This window comes from Varanus komodoensis, unplaced genomic scaffold, assembly GCF_004798865.1.
Source record: "Varanus komodoensis strain SLA01 unplaced genomic scaffold, ASM479886v1 scaffold27, whole genome shotgun sequence".
Lineage (NCBI taxonomy): Eukaryota > Metazoa > Chordata > Lepidosauria > Squamata > Varanidae > Varanus > Varanus komodoensis.
The window spans coordinates 13,596,094-13,618,036 of record NW_025335701.1 but is presented as its reverse complement, the minus strand read 5'-3'; the positions used below and the strand labels follow the sequence as shown (position 1 = coordinate 13,618,036).

Below are 21,943 nucleotides of genomic sequence, written 5' to 3'. Positions count from 1 at the left end.
GGGAAAGCCAGTGCAAAGTGAGTTTTGACAAGGCATCTGAAAATCAGAAGGATGGAAGCCTCTCTAAGGTCAACTGGTAAAGTGCTTCAGAAAGTGGGTGCTGGAGCTTAAAATGCTCTACTGGAAGCGCTCCTGAGACAAACATTTGGCACATGAGCGCCTTCAGAAGTGCTTTGCTGCAACAAGTAATAGCGAGGTTATATTTTGTTAGCTTTAGTTTTCAGTTCTAAGAACACCTGCTGCGTGAGGTTTAAGTTTAAAAGCCACGTGTGCCTTTTACTGTTATTAGGATCCCATAAACCAAAGTAATCAAAGTAAATGAAGAGGATTCCTTGGGTTGGATACAGACTTGCAGTGTAATCCTATGCAAGTTTAGACAGAAAAAGGGCCTGCAACCCCCAGTATGCCCTAGCCAGGAACATGTCTTTTGAAAGAAAAGTGAAAAAGGAACCACTGCCCTGCCTCCCCACTTTGGAGCAGAAACGAATGTTTAAAAGAGCTAGCTACTCTTACATGCAACATCTGTACCAAGAGGAAAGAACCTAATCCTCCTTTCAGACGCTAGAGCTTTTGATTGTATATGAGCCAAGAGGAATTGTCTCTGTTTGTATTTGTCAGACACATTATAGAGCCTGCAGTCTGAAGCCATCTTGTTTGGATTAGGTTAAGTACGCCCCAGCTTTTAATTACAGCGTCTGAATTTATCTAATTACTTGCTTTGCCTTCTTCCTTTCTCCGCTCTCAATTGCACCTGCCTAACAGAGCTCTGAGTGTTCCCATACTCCAGAACTGAAGACAACTTCATGTAGCTTTCATGCTTGGTTTCAACAATAAGTAGCTACTCTGGAAAGACGGGGGAATGGGAAAGTAATACAAGCCTATGAGGAAATACCAAGCTAGCTTAAAGCAATTGAAATACCCTGGCAACTGGGGTGGTGTTTTGAAAAGTGGGTAACCTGACCACACAAGAAGAACTTTCACTAACTAATCACATCACGGCCCATCTGTTGGCCAGATGGGATACCTGTGCCAGGGGCTGGCAACCCGGAGAGAGTTGGTCAACGCAGGAAAGAGGAAACTGCTAGGTTGGGCAGTGTACTTAGCAGGTGGAGTTTTGGACTTCGGTTCCCCACCCACCCATGGAATTCACTGGATAATCTTGGCCAGGTGAAATCGTCTCTCTCATCCTAACCTTCCTCACAGGATGCCTGCGATAATAAAATGAAAACACAACTCAAATCCCAGGAACTAGTTAACACAGTGATAGCCATGGGGCAGGACATGGTACGCACAGGCTCCATAAACTTGTCGCTCCTGTTCAGGGTGCTGGAATGCCTAAGAGATGCCTGCAGCAAGTGCAAGCAGACATACAAACCATTTCGACTGGTGCTCTTTGCAGAGCTGCCCTTGAAAATTGTCCGAGGTGCTGCCTGCCTTGAGGAGATCGGAACATGTTTGTCTGGTGTTGTGTCAGCTGTGCTCCTCTTGAGCTTCCAGGCCCAGTCTGAGCCCCTTATCTCTCTCCCCAGAGATCACCTCCTTAGTCTATCAAAACTCTCAGGAAGAAGAGGACTTTTTCACAAAAGGAAATGAGTGTCATTGGGTGTGAGAACAAAGCCTTTTCTCCAGTGGCCCTTAAGATGATGAAGGTTGCTTCCCCATGAGGCCCTTAGCTATTTATCTTAATTAAAGGGAATTCAAGACTTCCAGCTGTTTTTGCAATAGGTTTTCTTAATTTGTATTCTGTTCTAGTTATGTATTTTTGTCTGGAAGTAGAAGATTATTCAAACATGCACCTCATCACAGTGATAATGGGTTTTCTGGAACATATTATGCTGCTCAAAATGGATGGTGATCTGGCCTAGAATGTTTGAAATGGGGAGTGCCCTAACCACTGATGGACATAAGACTCTACATCTGGGGGATTATAGGCATCTTCTGTCCCACTCCATGGCCACCTCATCCCACACCTTGCCTTTTAGCCAGAGGTTTTTGGCAGTCCAGATAAAGCACTGGTGAGAGGAAGAGGAGGAGGCCGGGATGCCCGTAGGGGTTAGCCTAAGTCCAAGTCCTCAGTCCCACCTTCCTCCCAGGAGCACCCTTCTTTTGTCCCTGTGGGGGCCATTCAACCTCGAGGAGGCAGCTGGCATGTGTCTCTCCATGCTGAGGTGAGACAGGGGCTCAGCCTTCAGAGACTCAACCCCAAGACTGCAGGTTCTCAGAGCTGGGACTCTGAATGACCCTGCAGCCTTCCACACAACCTGAGAAGGCCACTAGAGCATGCCCTAAGGAAGCAGAACTCTTTCCGGTATTATGCGCTATATAGTATGTGCAGTGAAATATTATAATGAAATATCATGAAAACTCTTAACATTTTGATTTTAGCATGTCTGAAGAGCTGTCCACATAGAAATGTGTGCTTTCTTGGATTAATCACTAGACAAAAGTGAATTACAGTTGATTTTAGATCCCGCTATATTGCATTCTAGCCCCTCAGTTTGCTTCTTATTGCATCCATCCGTTACGCTGTTGATTAATTTTATTTTAATAAATTCATTTCAAAAAAAGTTGAACATTGCCCACAGAAGCCTGTAGCAGTGGGAAATGTTCCGCCCCACATCACTGCCCTATCACAGTGTTCTCCGTGTTTCTTTTGTTTGTACGTGCAGCAAACAGGCTCCCATACCAGCTATGAAAATGGCTGGGGTCTTCGGACTCTGCCATACAACCACTACAGGGTGATGGAAGAGAAATCTCAAAGGCAGCCCTTGAAGAGACTGGAGGTTTCACCTAATGGCAGTCCGGACAAGCTGGCTTACTTCCAGAACGGCTTCCAGTACAACAGGGGGCTAAATTTGCGCTACGGCGAGAGCAAGAGATCCAGTGACATGCCCCCAAGATACGCACGCTCCGAGATCGTCAGCTCCAGAAACCGCAGCGCTGCAAGTCAAGGGCAACGGGTTCAGAGGCAGTTCTACATTGGGGCTGCCAACGGCACTGCCGTGGACGGCATCCCCACCAGCCCAGGAGCGCCAGTCTATCAGCGTCCTAGGAGCAGTCGGAGCATGGTCAACCTTCTGGAGAGAGAGAGTTACCTGACTTCTGGAGCGGCCTTGGGCCAGATGCACAGGGAGGCTCTGAGGTCAAGCTGGCATCAGTCCACCTTCCGGTCGCAGGACACGAGGGAAGCCTCTCAGCTAGCGTCGATCAGCAGCGCTACGGCAGAGGGAGGCGGGAAGGGGACAATGACAGCCGCGATGGCAGCTGCAGCAGGGAGCGCGTTCGCTGAGCAAGAAAAGATAGCCACCACTGGATTTCGCCATGGGTACGTTGTTCACTGCACTCGGTTACACTCAGTGTGTAAGAACATGCTGCTGGTTGTCATGTGCCCCTCGTAGTGATGGAGCACGAGCTTAAAACAGGGCTGTGCATTCTGCAATATTTTATTCTGTCCAGTCCATTTTTATTCCAGCATCCTGTGACTCCTTCCTATGGATTTGGCCAAATCTTTTTCAAAGCAATCTGTGGTAGCGGTTGCCACCACACCATAAAAGCAAAGATAGAGATAGATAGGCAGGCAGGCAGGCGGGCTAGAAGAAAAATTCAAAAATACATTTTGGGGTGATAATTTAATTTGGCTGATTGATCGTTTTAATCAATAATCTTAGCATGCACTTCCATAGAAAGGGTAGGATTTCCATGCAGCATAACTATGGAAAGAAATATGCGCAGCGTTGTTTTTGCAAACCTGCCTGAATTTGCATGTGGAAGCTTTATTTAGTGATTGCAGGTGATAGGAAGGGTTTTATGGGTAGATAATGAATGGAGGAGGAACTTTTAGGTTGGTAGAGCAAAAGGAAGAGTTACTGCTGAGTAAATAGGCCTAGAATTGTGCTGCCAGAGTATACTTTCTCTCTAAATTCCAAAGTTTCCTTTTAATTTCTATTCACTGAATATATTGTTTTCACAATGTATTTTCAGTTTGTTCATTTTTAGAATTCCTGCTCCCTTCCACTGAGTGTAACTGCATGATCTGGGGTAGCAAGGAATTAAGTTTGCAGCTGTTGAGAAATATGATGTCCAGAGGACAGAAAGAGTGTCATTCCTGATAATCAGGGCAACACAAGTGCTGTACAGTGAACTGCTTCTGGCTAGGGAATCAACTGGATTGAACAGAACAGCTGAATTCTCCAGGTGATTGCAATGTTTGCTGAAGCTGGGTAGATTCCAGATGGCACAGTGCCAATAGGGGCAGCCAACATCCAGACCTTCTGCTTGCCTCCATGCAGGAAGCAGTGGAGAAAATGGAGAGAGGTCAAAAGCCTTTGCGTGTCTGAAAGAAGGACTCTTGCTTTTCCACCTGAGCACCTGGGAAAACCTGAAGGGGTTAAAAAGGCAGAGCAGGGGCATAATTAGTAGGGCTGCAATGTTTTGATCACTGATCAATTAAATGAAACAAACCTTGAAATACTTTATGGGCTCAACTTAATCTGGGAGTCTATTTCTTTTCCTAAATGCTTTTTACTTGTAAACACAAGTTGCTAAAACAAATTTTTAGAACAAGAAGAGGCATTTTCCCTCTTGGGTTTTAAAGAAAGCAGTGCCTCATCTAGCTCCTCATTGAAAAACAAAGATCTAATGCCACTTCCTTCAGAACAATTGTTCATGTATACTGCAGACTCAGTATACATGAACAGACTCCTGCAATTCACTGCATTCCCCATTCATCCTTCAGAAAGCTGGAGGTTGTAGGACTTCTTCCTGTCTGAACGCATGTAGGATTGTACTTTTAATTGATCAATTAAAATTAAAACTAATTTGGGGAAGCTTTTTTTCCACTGTGTGACAGCCTTGCTTTGAGATCAGTTTCTCTTTTCTACCACAGACAAGAAAAGAGATAAAGGACATTAGAGTGGACATTCAAAGCCAGAAAAGGTGAGCTAGCCAAGGTGGTGGAAGCACCTTCATTGTACCGAAGATCTTTAGGAGCTGGTTAAACAAGAGATCTTGGGCAGTGCAGTGGTCAGTGTTACCTCCCGCTTGGAGCTATGGGAACCATGGACCCATTGCTATTGCTCACCTAGAGAACCTCTTTCAGCCCATGGGCTCCACTGAGCATTTGAAATGCTCTCAAGGGCTACATTCCAATGGAAGACAAGACCACAGGGAAAAGAAGAAGGGCCAAAAATACCAGCAACTTTGAGCTGAAAGCATTTATATAACTGTATAAATAATACAGTGATTATTCTGTAGGACAGGTATACAAACCTTTTAGAATGGGGAAGCATACATTAACATGCAGAAACAAACATTTCTCTTCAGACCTCCAACCACCATTCCATTTTTTGCAGTTGGCACTACATTCCAGAGATGTTTGAGCAGTAATAACAAAGCTGCTTGCCTACACTGATGGTGATAATGATAGAACTACTCTGAGCATTTACAGAGTGTGTTTGCTTTTTAAACTCACTGCAATCACAGCACTGTTTTGACTACAGAGATAAAATGGGGTTTGTGTCTGCTGCCCTAGAAACTTCATCACCCGTGTGCTGAAAGAATTTGCGCTCTCCCTGGACTTTGGACCCAGGGTCTACCCACAGGTGCACCACAGAGCCTACCCTACCTTGCAGGGTTGTTGTGAAGATAAAAACAGAAATCCCAAATGTTCTAATCCTGAAGGTGCTGGAGAAAGAGTGAGATGCAATGCAGAAATAATGAATAAACAAGCATTTGAGTTGAACTTCATATAAGTGACTTCAATTCTAGAGGAAGCCCTCTTAGGATACTTACAGCTATACATCCAGGGGTGTTTGTGTCACTGCAGCTAAGGTGCATTTGGGGACAAGCTGTGTTCTGTGCACTTCTTTCTTTCAAAACTTACATAGGTTTGCACCTTTTAAGAATTCAGTGCAGAGGCACAAATCAAATGGGGGAAATGCAACCTATCCCACCATTCCTCTTCTTGTGAGGAATCTAAGGCAGCTTACATGGCTCTGTTTGATCCTCACAACAACAAGCATGCAAGGTAGGCCAGACTAAGAGTCAGTGACTGGCCCAGGGTTATCCAGTGAGCTTCATGCCTGAGTGGGCTTAGCCTCCAGATCTCCTAACTGCTACACTGCAACTTAGCGTTTCAGGAAGAAGGAAATCTGGAATTTGGTTCATCTGTCCTGTTTTTCAGCATTCAGTTCAGTGCACAAATTATCCTTTTCTTCTTTCTTAGCCACAGATGGTCAGGCTTAGGACGTTCAGTTCCTGGAGGCAAAGTGGCCCCCCACCCACACCCATTCAGTGCATGGCAGCGAAGAGGTAGCTGAATCTTACTTGATGATGGATTGGAGTCCTGCGATGCAGCTGAGGGCAACAGGCTAATTAAGCAAGAGCAGAGCTGTATTAAACATCCAGATAACCATGCATAGTGGAGGTTTCTTTATCATTTTCTTCATCATCACATCAGCATGTGCTGTCCTTATTCTAAATGGGATCTTTGATGCTTCTGGCATGGGACAGGTAGTCTAAACCACACACAAACTTTTCCCTAAAACTCTCCCCATGGTGGTGCAGGGCTGGGAAGGGTATGAAAAAAATAAAAACATCTCAGTGGAAAAGAATGTCAATAGAGGCAATTTTCTTTTCTTTTTTTTTTCTTTTTTTACCAGCACTAGCCCCCAGGAAATTTCAGGAAAAACAGCCAGGGCGAAGGTTTGTGAGCAGAGCCACCTGAAGCGAGGGGGGGGGGGTCAGACTAGATGTCACTTCTGACTCGCTCTGTTTCTATGTTTAACAGCCCTTTTCCAGACCATGGCGGTTCTGATCCAAATCAAGGTTGCTCATGCACACACAGAAGTAAAGGCAACTGTCACTCAAAGCTCCACTAGATGTGATTGCTTGAATGTTCAGTTTGGCCTTAAGAAGGGGTGCAGGAGGAACAATTCTGAGTAAGGCTGGCCCTGCCAGAAAACAGCCAGCTGGAATACTAAAGGTGTAAGAACCACGTCTTCTTAGACGCGTTCCTCGTGGGAGCCTCACACTGGCTGAATGCACAAGACACAACCATCCATGCCTGGGAAGGGAGACTTCTGGTGTTTGTGATTACGACATGCAATCACGGGGGCGAACTTTTACCTTCTTTTTTTCCGGCAGCAATGCCAGAAGTAAAACATGAGATAGCACCACAATTGCACCATAACTTTGATATGAGTTATTTTGAATATTTTACAGCATTTTGCCTCTTAAAGACAGAAAGTAGTACAACCCTTAGGTAGGAGTAAGGTGTACGAGGCCATGCTGTGTCCAGGCAAACCCATGGTGTGCCATTTATGGCAACACATGGTGATCAAGCAAAGCTAGAAAGATGGTTGTCACTGGTTATGGCGACTGTGAATGGACACTGTTTTGTCTGTACAAATTAAGCTTTAATGTCACAGACCTTGTGTGTATCTTTTGCTTTTCATGGCTTTTGAATCCCACTGTTTGCAGTTGTCTTCTCTGTGCCTGTGTATTTACGTCTATCTGCCAAGTGACGGTAACAGTCAATGCTTCTAGCAAAACAGGCTCTGGTCCACACAAAGGCTTAGGCCACGGCGAATCTGAAAGTCTTTGGGGTGTGACAAGAGCCTCCTTGGCTTTCACTGCTTAGAGTTATTTACGGTCTGCTGAAGAGCAGCCATGGAGCTCCAGTGGTGCTCCAGAGGCTTACTAAGTTTGCACATTTAATCAACCAGGAATTCAGAAATGGAGATGACTCTGGAGCGTGCGGTGTATATATTGCAGACAGAAAATGCCTCTTCCCCCCGAGTCCTTGCTGCAACTGTCTTTATTCAGCATGAGAGCTTCCAGAGAGCAGAAGCAAGGAGGAAGGTGAGTAACCATTTTCTTTCTACTTGTAGGTTCTTTCAAAAGATATTGTTGAATGGGAATTATCACATCTGGAACACCAGTTGGGCAGAACACTGGGGCTAAGAGAGTCTCATGCTGGGTGTAGTGGTGGGAGTGTTGGGCTGGGAGTCAGGAGATCTGGATTCTAGTCCCCAGATCTGAGCTTCAGCCATGAAGCTCAGAGAGTGAATTTGGGCCAGTCACCTCCTCACAGCTCAGCCTACCCCCCCACATGGTTGCGTATATATAAGCTGCCTTGGGTTCCCTGGAGGAAGAATGAAAAGTTGGCGTATAAGTGCAAAAATGAATGCATGAGCAAACAAACACAAGATATACTCCTCTCGACATCACCTTAAATTCTGACTGGTCTCAGCTTAAGGTTTGTTTTCTAAGAAAACCTCGTCAACTATCTGCACGCCCTTCTTAATGTTCAGTGGTCCCTACCCAGTACTTTAAGTCAGAGGCTTACATTTCGAATTAGGCCAGACTCAAGAGCTCATGGCCTACCAGAACGGTAAAGGGGCTCCCTAGAATGAGTCATGTAGCTTCTAGACATCAACATAGGCCTTGTCCACAAACCTCAATCTGAAGAAGGCCTTCATGCAACTAAGTGGATGCATAAGTCTCCATGAATCCTGGAAGACCAGTTGATGAAGATTCCCATCCCTGTGGGGGAAACTTTCATGCCTGTATCCATACCCATGTCCGTTCCCTTCTCGTTGGAGTGATCACATGTTGCTCAGGGGGCATAACCAGCCTGCTGGAAGGGAGCCATCATGTTCTATAAAAGCCATTCACGCTTTTGGTCACAAATGCCTAGAGGAAGCAAGTTTAACACACATTCCATTTACTGTATTTATAAACCACATCAACTATTCACTAACACAGTTGAGTTACTTCATTCACACTTGGAAATAATTACAGTCAGTTATCAGGTTACAACAGCTGAGATGGTTTAGTTTAGAAAACAGGCAAGTAAGGAGAGAGATGAAAGAGGTGTACAGAATGATGTATGGCATGGAGAAAGTGAAGAGACAGACGATGTTCTTCTTCTCCCATAATACAAGAACCAGGATCATCTCGCAAAGCTGATCGGTGGGAGATTCTGGACAGATAAAAAGACATACTTTTTTGCACTGTGCATAGTTAAACAATGGAATCCACAGCCATGTAAGGAAGTGATGGGTGCCAGTCTGGACAGCATTAATGGGGGATTGAATCAATTAAGGATCCATGCCTCCTCCAGCACCATATGCCAATGTACACCAGTTGGGCTATTTCTTTCATTCCACTTCATTCCAGGTCCACTGGGCAGATGGTTGGCCACCATATGAACAGAATGCTGTAGTAGCGGGACTCTTGGTTGGACCCAGCATGTCTCTTCCCATGTTCTTAGTAATTTCTATGAAAAGTGGAGGGTTAATATAGTATTCAAAGCGGGAAAGGATGTCACTCCACTTATATTCAGGAGGACTTAAAATGGCATCAGCCTGAACAAGCTTGGGCCCATCACAACACCAAATTTTGGCAATTTTCTCTACATCTAGAGAGGCATAGTCTAAGATGGACGAAGTAGGATTACTGCTATCTTAGATACTTTAACGTTTGTTTGTATAGCAGTTGGCTATCTGATGAAGTAAGCTCTTGGGAATTAATCTTGCTAAAACTGCTCCTCTGACTGCTTCCTACCATAATAGGAGAGGAGTCCTAGCTAGGTCCTGTATCCATTTTACGAAAGGTTACCCTCACCTCTGCTCAGCAGTTTAGACTGGACAATCTTTGAGACACTTCCAGCCCACACAACTCCATATCGGTTGTTCCACTTCTATATTTAGTATTCCAGTAGGAGCGAAAATGAGTTATGGAGCTGTTTGCATAAGGGCTTACAGTAATTTAGACCATGGAGTCAAATATTTGTGGTATGAATCACCTCCTACTGGCTTTCATATCTGTACTGATTACGCTGCTGATGAAGAGTGGGAAAGCTGATCATAGTAAACTGTTGAACATTCCATAAATATGCTCTCCAAAACAAATTCTTGTCCCTATTTTTTATTATCAGCACCTTCGCTCAGAACACGATTTGCCCTAATCTGAAAACAGTCTGTAGTGCACAGAACATTATTCTTACCTTACGTCAGCCAAAAGGTCTTGCTGACCCAAAATAACTTGAACTCAGTATCAATATTGGAGTTCACTGTCACTGGTTGTTCAAGGGTGAACAACCTTTTCAGCCCTGACACTGACTTGGGGTCCCTTGAGAACGTGAACACACGGGCCTCCCCCAGTGACCCCAGCGCAGTCCACTTTTCCTTGAATGCTAACAGTACTGTCCACCAGGCAGACTCATGCTAAAATAGGCTTATTTTTGCTGTAGTGCCTTTGTTCCTGGAGAATATTTAGTCATTCATTTATTTTACATTTCTTAGCTGCCCTTCAAGAAGATAGTCTTTTCAAGGTGACTTATAGCATAAAAGGAATATAGGAAACCTATTAAGAAAATCATATTATATATAAACACATTTAACTAAAAACAGTTACAGCTAAATAAAATTTCAAAGCTACTTGCAAAACTAAACATGCCATTTGACAAAAAATGGCTTGTGCCAAAGACACATTCCTTGGAATGAGAGAACTTCTGTGCATTTTCAGAACAATTACACTATCCTAAATGTACTTTTAAGACAATTTGATTGACTTTGTAGCCCCAGTCAAGTAGCATTATAGAAAGATATACAACACACGATACTCCTGTACACCATAAAAGTAATGTTTTGCAATTACAGCAATAAGTGCTGCAGGTGAAACATTTGAGCAGATGCTTAGGAGACCAATTATGGGCTTGTCCATCATTTGCTGTCTTTCTCACAGTCCCACAGCCAGGAGATGCTAAGTTGATGGGTGCATTAAATGTCTCCTTTCTGTAGCAGCATGTTGATTGCAGGTTATTAGGTGGGCTCCATCTTTACTGAGTATTAGGTTGTCTCCAGAAATGGTACTGTTCTGCCAAGCCTGGAATGGATTCAGTATTACATGCTGATTCCTTTGAAAGTAGATTCCACTTCTGCTTTTATTTTGTGAAGTGATCTTATGGTATTGCTATTGAGGGTGGTGTGGGCAGAAAAATGGGTTATAAATACTTTTAATAAGCAAGGGGATTTTTCACCTATCTGTGCATGTTGCTTCCCTGTTCTTGAGACACTTGCCAATTCTCAGCATTCAGTTTATGGACTGGATGGAAATGAGTGCCAAACAACTCACCCAAATCTTTTAGGCATCAGGCATACAGTTGAAGCCCAGATATAGTCTGGCTAATATGAGGAAAAGGCATGAGCCCTGTCAGCCAAAGGATTGTCTAGGCCATGGGTCCTCAAACTACGGCCATTTATCCTGCCCACCTCAGAGGTTTTCAATGCGCCGTGCGCGTACCGGTGCACCATGCACGCCCGCTGCCGCCCACCTTGCCCGCCGTGTGGGGAGGCAACGACTTGCCCGTGAGGAGATCGTTTTGGACCCACTTGGAGAAAACGATCTGCAAGCGAGCAAGCGTCATGGTGCGTGCCCGCCCCGGCCTTCCTTCGCCTCCCCCTGCCGTGTGCCCGCCCGCGCCTTGCTGCGCCAGAGCGCCCCGCCTCAGCGCCCACGCGCCCCACTGGCACCACCTTTCCAGCCCATGTCCGGCACTGGCACCTTTCAACTGGCCTCCTGATGAAAAAGTTCGAGGACCCCTGGTCTAGGCATACTTTAGTCTTGTGCCGTCTGCTTTGTTTTAAATCAGAAGTTTGAAATTCACCAACATTTGCCTGTTGTACTCAGAACTGAAGCATTCTAAATCCAGGAACGTTACCAGAACGGCTTGCATTTTGTTGCAAAGCTATTTTTCTCCACTGTGAATTTACTCAGGAGTCAGGACACCTTGCTGATCTGCCTCGAGTCACCAGTAGACCCAAATCGGCCTACAGCCGAGCCCTGATCTAGGCTAATGCACTGCCAGGTAGATCTCCCAATACCTTGAGAAGTATGTCATTAGGGTGAAGTTCTTCCCCTGGTCTTTGTTCCTAGTATGAGGCATACCATCTGTGAATTTACCTAATCCTTTTTAAAAACCACCTGAGTTAGTGTCCATCACCTTGGCTTTTATCAGTTATTTTCATAAGCGAGGCGTGTCGTATGATTACTATTTTCTCAACAAGAACAGAAGCCCAACCATACCCCTCTCTGTTCTTCTAAAACAAGGCTGCATGTACTCATTCCTTCAGATGCAGGTAGGCGTCATTTGTCAAGAGTGAGGTGCATGCCTTTTTCCAATAAATTATTTGTGACTTAAGGACCAGCTTTCTGAGGTAATACCTTTTTACGCCACATCTAAATCAGGTTAAACCTGTTCCCGTATTGTCACCTGCACCATTCCTGTGCAGCTCCCAATTGCTGTTTTTCGACACCACCGCCCTCCCTTGCCAGGGCCAGTCAGCACGCTTCCTTATTAACAGCTGTGTGCATACACCTGCGCAAGATTAAGGAGGAGACATGCCAGACAGCACTGGGATACCACCAAGTAGTCATGAGGAGCATCAGGGAGCAATGTAAGCCTGAAGGCAGGAGGAGGGGCAAGAAATGATCAGCAGAAGTAATATTTCCTATGGCACATAGGTAAAGAAAGCTGAGCTCTAAATGCTGTTTCTCAAAAGTATGCATAGGTGTTTATCTTCTTCAGTTACTCTTTCATGTCTCCTCAGATACAGATAATGTCAGAAGTAGTCCTTCGAAAATGACATCCTTGTATAGAAAAGCAGATTTTAAACAATGCATGAAATACCTTTTATGAGAGGGTCACACCCACCACTCAGACCTCAGTTCAGCTTTTAAGAAAATGATCTGATTCTGCTCAAACTGATCCAGAGGTTATCCATTTTTTTCTGTTACATTTCCACTTATGCACCTTTATGTCCAGTTTTCCCTAACATATGCTCTTTTAAAAATTCTTTTAAGTGTATGTATTTTGAATGTAGTCCCCCAGTGCATATGCAGTCTGATCAGAGCACTGTGTTGCAGAATTCAGAGAAGTGCAACATTATGAAAAAAAATCATATTTTGGTTCAGAAAGCGAGAATTAGGTCAGTGCATATTAAAATTCCAAATGAAGGAATTCTTCCTCCCTCCTTTTTTACAGACCCATTGTGTTTTAAACTGGCCCTGAAGTTGAAAGAAAAATAGCACCATCTTTGGAAGCTGGTTTAACCTCTTTCTGGAATTTGGGTTTACAAGATTGCCCTGCTGAATGAGCTCTTCATTCCAAAATGCATTTTTAATAATACTAAAAAACCATTAGTGCCTTGGAAAATGTTCTCTTTTCATGTTCCTTTCTAAACTAATCTACCCAGTTTGCCTATCTGGAGTCACCCTGTTTGTCCTGCATGCTGATAACCCTTCAAGATCAAACATTTCCATATCAAAAGCAATTGCCTTGGTTTAACTTCTGCCTCAGCCATGGATTACCAACATTAGAGCCTTCAGGAGAGCTCTCTGATGTTGGCTATCTTTGGTGCTTGCTATCTTTTCAGATGGACTTTCTTAGCATAAACACCTGCCTGTTTTGCTCTGCTCTGTTCTGCTTTTTTCTGGACAGGTTTACTCCCTGGGTGGTATTCGCAAGCTTATAGAACTTCTGAACGCACAGAATGTGGACGTCCAAAGGGCAGCATGTGGTGCCTTGAGGAACCTGGTGTATGAAGACAATGACAACAAACTGGAAGTGTCAGAGCTGAGAGGGATCCCTATTCTCCTGAGACTATTGCAGCAAACCAGAGATGTGGAGACCAAAAAACAAATTACAGGTAACGGAGATGCTACTGCATTGAAGTGCATCCTTCATCATGCACAGACCTTCTGTAACTGATGTCCTCATTTATTAGGGACACCCAAGGTCTAAATATATCTGGAAGAGCATCATTCTATAATGCAAGCAACACATTTTGCCAATGGTTTTCCATCAGAAGGTTCCAGATCCAGATCAACATTTTCCACCAGAGAGAGAACTGAAAGCCCATGAAGCCTAGCTAAAGCCTACCAAGCATGGTGTAAATGTGCCCCACTTATTTGGAATAAGTTTCAAAAATAGGCTTAACTTCAAGCTACACAGGGAACAGCATTGCTTATATAATTCAGAATTCCAGTTCCAAGATCCCCTCTCGCCTGTCATCTCTCTAGCCCAAGGTTAGAGAAGCAACCCTGCTTTTTGTGACATCAGCCAGGCATGCCATTTCTTCATGTCATCATCCTACCATGATATCCACAGCAGATCAGCCACATGATACTTGCAACTCTGACTTTAATTCTAGTGTGGTTCAAGTCAGATTTAGGTTTTTTTTTTCCTCTGGCTGCCAGCTCCAGGACACAGGAGGCAGGTGTTCTTGACTGGAACACCAGGACTAGAGGCAATGGAGGTAGATGGGGAATTTCGCAAGTAGGGCCAAAGACAAAGACAGTAACAAGCAATGGTCAGATACCAGCACAGCACAACAGAGTCAGGAACCGGTAGATGTTAGGACACAGGCAAAGACATTGCAGGACTGGAAGTAGTAGCCAGATCAGGAACACAAAACAGCCACTATGAAGAGTAAGACTAGGCAGGACTGAGAAGCCTGTTATACAGCCTCCTGCAGTTCCTATCTGGTCTGCACAATTGGTTCTCATCTTGAAGGTACTTACATATTTGATGTCAGTCCTGCAGTTACTTGCAAGGGGAACCATGCTGCCTTCTCTGTTGGACCATGCAAGGGAGCTGCAGAGCTTGACAGTGGCAATCACCAATATACATGTCACAACTGCTCCTACCTGTTCTAATTACATAGAATAATAGATCTCTTACATTGTGTGGGTTGACTAGAACTACATTCTCCAGTGAAAGGAGTGAGTTAAGGAGGTTTGGCAGAGAGCATGAGTATCATGTGGGATAATTCAGGGGGTGCAGATATCAGAAGTCTGCATAACAGTTTGCATCAACTCAAGCAAACATAGTCAAAAACATTGTTTCTGTTCCATATTTTTATCATTCAACTTTGTAGAATTTCTGTCTGAAGATTATTTTTATGAGCAATGAGAGATTCTGTGTACTCCTTGAGCTCCAGAGAAAGGCGTCTGATTGCAGAAGATGTGACAGTCCCATAACTCAGTCCTTGAGTTTCATTAATACTATCTTCCAATCTTTCATTAATATCAAATTCAAAGATTACATATTTTCATAAGGGTAGGTCACTGAGTTGGTTAAAACATGGAGGCTGAAGGACAAGCAATCCATGGACTAATCAAACCAGGCCTGTCACAAGATGGGGACCAGTTCATACAACTAGCAGAATGCAGTGGTTTTGCCTGTAGAGCAGTGCTTATTTCTTAGGTGGGGATGCTGGATTCACACATACGTTTCCTTGTGGAAAATGGCCCCTTGCACTTGGGGAGTCTCCAGGTCAGGGAAAAGGGAAGCTCTGACTGTAGGTATTTAAAGGAGAAATGTAGATAAGAATTGGTGTGGAGGTACAAGTATTAGCATGTTACCTTTTATATTTGTGGGTTTTTAAAAGCTGACTATGGTACAAGTTTGCCTTCATCTATACTAAGGGTGTGCAGCCAGTGACCCTGGGTTACAAAAGCCTTCTGAGCAAGCAGCTCAGGTCTCTGGCAAAAGCAGCCTGTTGCCCCAGCTGCCTTCAAGATAGGACAAAGGAGGGGGACAGGATCAGAAAAAAAAGAGAGAAAGGGGTCCCCACCAACTTTGGGCTCTGGTCCAACCTACCACTGGCTTCATGCTACCACCAGAAGCAGCCTGTGCTGCTGGCCAGATTACCCCCAAGGAATGCAGCTCTCAGCAACAGCACCAATATCCCCACTCCCGCTCTGTACAGACTTGCACAAAAACTCACAGTGTTCCATGAAGCTGTGAATTTCTGAAGCCAAATCGAGCACGTGAGATTGCTGCCTAAGCAATAGTCACAGGGTCTGAACTCACCCATTACAGACAGTGAAGGAGCATCCCATGACTCTGTAACGTAATGGCATTGCAATGCAGTGATAACAAACAGAGGAAGAGGCCGGGCTCCAGAGCTCAAGCCAAACTCTCCTACTCTTTGGAAAGAGGAGAGCCACTGTGCTGTTTAATCACTGCAAATTGGGCAGTTGGGTTGGTGGGGGAAAGTGCTGCAGAGATCATGTTACCTTCTGGTCACACCTCTGCAGATTGTGTGGTGACTGTGTCACTGTTTAGGAATGTTTGGGGGTTGGCAAGACCTGATATAACTCCTGCAAAAGGCTCCTTTCTAGCATTTAAGGTATTAAAGATTTCCCATGGTAAGGTTAACATCTTTGGTTAAAGCTAATGGAAGGGTGTCTCTTACTAGTACTTCATCAGAAACTCTGCATTCTAGAAGTTTGGGGGTTTTGCAAATCTTGCACGAAAACCTTGCAGAAGATACTGCAAATGTCAGCAAATACGCCAGTTAGCTATTTCCCAGTTGGCTAAATAGCAGGAATGGGAGAACCAGGAATGCCTGAGGGCCCTGAGACCCTTTGAACTCCATATCACAGTTTTGTTCAGCTCACTCCCATTCTTGTGTGCGACCACTTTTTTCATTTCAAATGGGAGAAGTACACATTTTTATCTCGGTACTAAAACATTAGGAAAAGTGCACATTTTTATCACAATACTTAAAATGAAAACTGTGCATTTTTATCTGAATAATAAAATCTAAAAACATAGATTAAATCTAAAAACCTACATCCTGGAACAGACCAAAGGCTGTAGAGAAACCTTGTCTGTAGTTTCACCTCATTTCCTACTAGATTCCTTAGGAATGACACCAAGAGACATATAATTTTGAAAATAAATAAAATAAATCAATTTCCTGCTCCCCAGCAACTGGTATTCCGAGCAAATTGCCTTAGAAAGTAGAGGTGTCATATAGTCATCATGCCAACTAGATTTTATCTTCCATGGATCTGTTTAAGTCGCTTTTAAAGTAATCTGAACTGGTGGCCACCATCATATAAAAGTCCAGAGCTTCTTACAATAAACATGGTTTACCAACTTCAACTTCCTGATTCACCCACTGAACTTGGGAGAATGAAGTCAAAAAACCTTTTGCACCTATTGGCATTGACAAGGTACACAGTATCATGGAAGGAAAATAGACCAGCATCGCTTACTTTCCCACCCTGCATGTGCCACTCCGTGATCCTGATAACCGTAACTGCAGGAAGTTTGTCATATCATCCAAACCCAGGAAGGGTGGGCTTGTCAGATGAACAGTTATGCTGAAAACTAAAGAAAAGCAATGATTTTAATAGAATTATTGACTAGAATGATTCACAGAAACAAATGCATGTGTGATGTATGCAGGAGAGCTTAAATCGGGGACCTTCTGCTTGCAAAATATGTGCTCCACCTGGAAAACAGCTCACAGTAGCTGTGATGGAGGTGCAAGATGGTCCATCCAAGGAGGGAGCAGGCAGAGGAGTCGTGTGTGTCATTCGTCCAGGTTCAAATGAGAGTGTTGATTTTACATGGTTTCACTTGAATCCTGCTTATGGGTTTCCTGTGGGCGACTGATTGGCAACTCTCATCAGATGGTTAGACTAGATGGACTCTTGTTCTGACCCAGCATGGTTCAGTCCAGAAGACCTGGAAGCCACCCCGTGGAGGAGGAAGGCTGACTCATAGCATATGCTTGTGCGGGTTTACTCAGAAGTAAGCCCTATTGAATTCAATGGCTTTTACTCACCATGCAAGTGTGCATGGGATTACAACCTTGAAATCCCTCTCTCAAGGTCATGCAGATAATGAAAGCCATAGGGCTTTGTAAGACCTGGCTTTGTTTCCCATTTAATTGGGAAATGCTTTATAGGGATTAAAAGGCAATTGGAGGAGAGCTATAGAAAAGTCAATTCCAGGGCTGACAGGAACTGAAGCTTGCTTTATTATGGAATAAACTCAGTAGCAACAAAGAGCAGCAAAGCTTAGGCAGCCAAAATGAGCTTTTGAAAGTGAACCAGCCAAGCCTTCAGGGAGTGTCTCACCTCTTGATCTTGTCTCATACAACACACATCTGAGAAATAAAAGAACATTCCTTCTGCAGGAAGGATAGAAGAGGCTGGCTGCCTGGCCAGACTTCTGTCATGAAAGAACACAAATGTGGAAGGGAACCACGCCTATCATGCGTGAAGTCTCCACCACAGAAAAGCACAGCAGTGTATTACTCTGAAAACCCTGTGCATACAATGCAACTGTACGAAGACCTAGTGCAGCAGGCATCTCTCAGCATGAGCTTCTTTTCATCCATATGGTAGTAGGAGTGCTAACAAAATTGCCTTTTTACATCTATGATCCCTCAAAATTGTCAATTTACATTTAGTGATTAAAGCACTATATACCCATTCTCTCAATAGGACAGCCCTTTTCTAAGCCTGTTCCCCATAGTTATATTCTTAACAGTGGCTACATTTGCAACAATTAGCTGATGAGTTCATTTATGATTTCCATCCCTTGAATAACAATACTTGCTACAGAGGCAGAATAAAAATGTGACAACTCTGTTAAAGCAACCTGGCAAATTTATGGAAACAAAATTTACCACTGAATTTAAGTTGAGGTTGTCTTGGTTCATAATTGGTACTATTTACACTACACTACACTACACTTAACACTTGGCATTACACATGTCTCAGATGCTGCCATTATTTTTTACAGCAGAATTTTGGCTATTTTTGCTTGCTTGCTTGCTTGGTTATACATACAATAATGGCTGGAGAAGTCCAACATAAATGTTTTCAAATGCAAAGCAAATGGAACAGCTTTTTAAGCTCTCTAACTAGGCATACCACATAAGCACATTTCAAAGGTCGTATCAAAATATTTCTGTGTGATATTTTGCTTCATCAATAACTTTTTTGACTCCTACCTCATGGTATGTCTTGAACATGCCAAGTATTTTAAGATGCTTCACTTCTCTCATAGGGCTCTTGTTGAAACATATGTTGGACTTGGCAGATGTTTTGCATGGAAAACGATGAGTAGAATGGCAGCCTGCTAACTGTTAGCAACTCTGATCAGTTTAAATTTTAATTAACACACAGTGACTGGTCCATAGTCAGATCCAGGGAATGGAATCTCAGTTTTTCAACCCCCAATATTCTGTCCTGCTGCATTGCCTTGGCCCCCTCTGCTCCATAGTTTCAGATTTTTCTTAGTTCCTGCCAACATAACACACAGGTGTTGCAATACTGCCAAAGTCATAAATACTGCTCTTTCCCTTCTCTGCTAGCATTACAATGCAACTACTGTATCTGGATATTACAAAAGAATGATTATCTGTGAGCCAAGGGTGAGAAGATGTTTTGTGCTGAGATTTAAATGCCATCTGTATTGAACTAAGGTCCAAAAGACGTGCTTTGGAATTCAAAGCAGTTAGTTAAAGAAACAATAGTTCTCTATATAGAGCAAAGCCACTGTGCATGATGCATTGCCAGATGATACTTACGAACCCTTAAAAAAAGGTGTTGTTAAGCTATTGTGGTTGGACTCTTACAATGCCCAGATTTCCAAACTTAAGTTCAGGTTTCCTTCCCCAAATAAACTATTTTCAGCACAAATAAAGCAATGGACTTGTTACATTATTATTATACTGAACAGTGGAACTGAGTAGATCCCTTACCAGATTATCAAATAATCTCTTCATAAAATGGAAACCAAACTCGGTCTTATCACTAAACTAGAAAAAGAAGTTTACTTTCACTTTAACAGTCTTCTGCCCCGCTCCAGATGTGTTGCACTGGAGCTCCCGCTGTTAGAGTCAACACGTGAGGCATGCTTGGTGAAGGGAATGCTTGACTAGATGCAGAAGGACGCTCTGTATGTTCTCAGTCCTTTCACTGACAAGCCCTGTGTGTGCTATTGTGCTGTTTTCTGTACCTTTTCAGGTTTGTTATGGAACCTGTCCTCCAACGACCAGCTAAAGAATGTGTTGATCCGAGAGGCCTTGCAGCCACTGACAAACACTGTTCTCATTCCTTACTCGGGCTGGCCTGACAGAGATTATCCCAAATCAGGCATTGTTCCTGACCCTGATATCTTCTACAATGCCACAGGCTGCCTGAGGTGAGTTGTGTTCTGATGATGCGGCCGACTTCCATATAGCTTCCATATAGCCTGAAGTGCCTGATCCTGCATAATCTTGGAAGCTAAACAGGGGCGGGCCTGGGTGAAATTTGGATGGGTGGCTTAAATGTTGTGAACCGCCCAGGCAGTGGGTGATACAGAATTGTAATAACAACGACAACTTGCTTTTGAACTGCTGCTGTTCAAGCCACTGCTGTTCTTCCAGGCTGAGTGCCAGTCAACAGTTTAGGCCTTGCAGACTGTGTTGTTAGCAATGTCCTGGGGATACAAAGGTCAGAGTCACAAAGGGCATTGGTCTCTTTGCATTGAAAACCTGTCACAAAACAATTTGTGCACATTAAGTTTATACAGTGTCAAATACAGTTGCCACTGTCTTCACTGTTGCCCTCCTGTGCCCTGAGTAGCACAGGAGGTGAAAAGAAAGGTGATACTTTTCTTATTCCCGTGCTAGTAAAATGCAAGGTTGCTGTTTATATTCCTAGGGAAAGGGAACTGTAGATTTGGCAGTAGGCGATGTCTTCCAGAAAGCTGGAGAAGCTTAAAAAGGTTGCATCTCAAGCAGTTTCAATTGTAAGGAATATTTTCTTCACAAAAAAGCAGAATGGGAGGGAAGCCCCTCCATCCCGCTCCTTCCATCACTTTGTCCCATTCCTGCAGTTGTCCATGCGTACAGGTTGAGCTTAACAATAGAGAGCTTTAGCAGTAGATCTCTGCTTAAGCCATTTTTGCACAGACAAGCTTTGGGTAGTGTGTAACAAAGGTTTAGAAAAGCACAACCAATCAAGTGACTGGAGCAATTCTCCTGTAAGGTAAGGGAACATCTGGGACTATCTGACTTGGGGGTGAAAAGGCAAGGAAGGCATTCTGTTAAAGCTTCTGTAGTTTCAAGAGTGCTACAAAGCCATCACTGTCATTCTGTAAAAAATAATTAACCAGTTCAAAAAGAGAATATTGGCATGTGGCTTTGATGAATTCAAATGAAACAGGGAGAAGCTCTGTTTCAGATGATGGAAGAATTACAGTCTTATCAAACCGAAGTCCTAAATATTGTATCCTAAGGCATTAAACAATAACCTTCGTCCTTAAGCTTCACAAGAACAAGGAACTTCCTTTTACTTTTTCCTTGGATGCTCAAAGCATGGTTGCTTAGTTATAGCCACAGACAGGCTGGAAAATCCTTCCAAGGAGATGTTCTGCAACCTGAGAGCCACGACTGCAAAGCCTTTCTTGACTTCTCATGAGGTTTTGCTGGTAACATGAGCTGGTAACATAAGGAAAGATGGTTCAGTGGATCTTGCGGTGCACCTTAAAGGAGCAGTAAGCTTTTAAATATGTAGGATCTAAGCTCTAGTTTATCAAATGAAGCTGACAAATATTTTTGATATAGGTGATGGTTTGCTGCATTGATTCATTATAACTCTTCATTTCAAATATACATTTAAGATTTATTTATTTCAGTTTCAGTTATTATTCTTTGCTTTGTTCATGGTGCATTTATGCTATGCCCATGTCAACAATTAAGCACCATATTGAAAACCACATGTCTAAGCTATGTAGGTATTGATTAATAATGAAATCAATTAGGGCATGATCCTATGCAAAAAAACTGTCACAAAACTCCCAGCATTGCTGGGAATTGTAAGAATTTTTGCCCTCTAAATATGCATAGGATTATGCCCTTCATATAGTTGTATACTGTGTTTTCACAATAAAATTATGTCACTTGCCGTTAACAACAAACAGCAATTCATAGCAAATGCAGCATCAGCACTTCTAGTAAATTCCTTATTAATTAGAGAGAATACATCATCCAACTAGAACAGTTTGGAGCAATTCATTTCATAAATGTAATTCATAGCAAGAACATATCCTAGCTAAGCAAGAACTGACAGCTGCCTGCAC

At 43.4% G+C, this 21,943-nt stretch overlaps 1 protein-coding gene across 1 annotated transcript in view; it reads left to right on the top strand.

The window, feature by feature from the left end:
* Window positions 1-21,943, top strand: part of PKP2 (plakophilin 2) — a 53,243-nt gene that overhangs the window by 14,339 nt on the left and 16,961 nt on the right. The window contains exons 3-6 of the mRNA XM_044434007.1: window positions 2,670-3,325; window positions 7,725-7,860; window positions 13,505-13,712; window positions 19,843-20,020. Of these exons, the coding sequence (XP_044289942.1) occupies window positions 2,670-3,325; window positions 7,725-7,860; window positions 13,505-13,712; window positions 19,843-20,020 (1,178 nt within the window). The remainder of the gene's footprint in view (window positions 1-2,669; window positions 3,326-7,724; window positions 7,861-13,504; window positions 13,713-19,842; window positions 20,021-21,943) is intronic.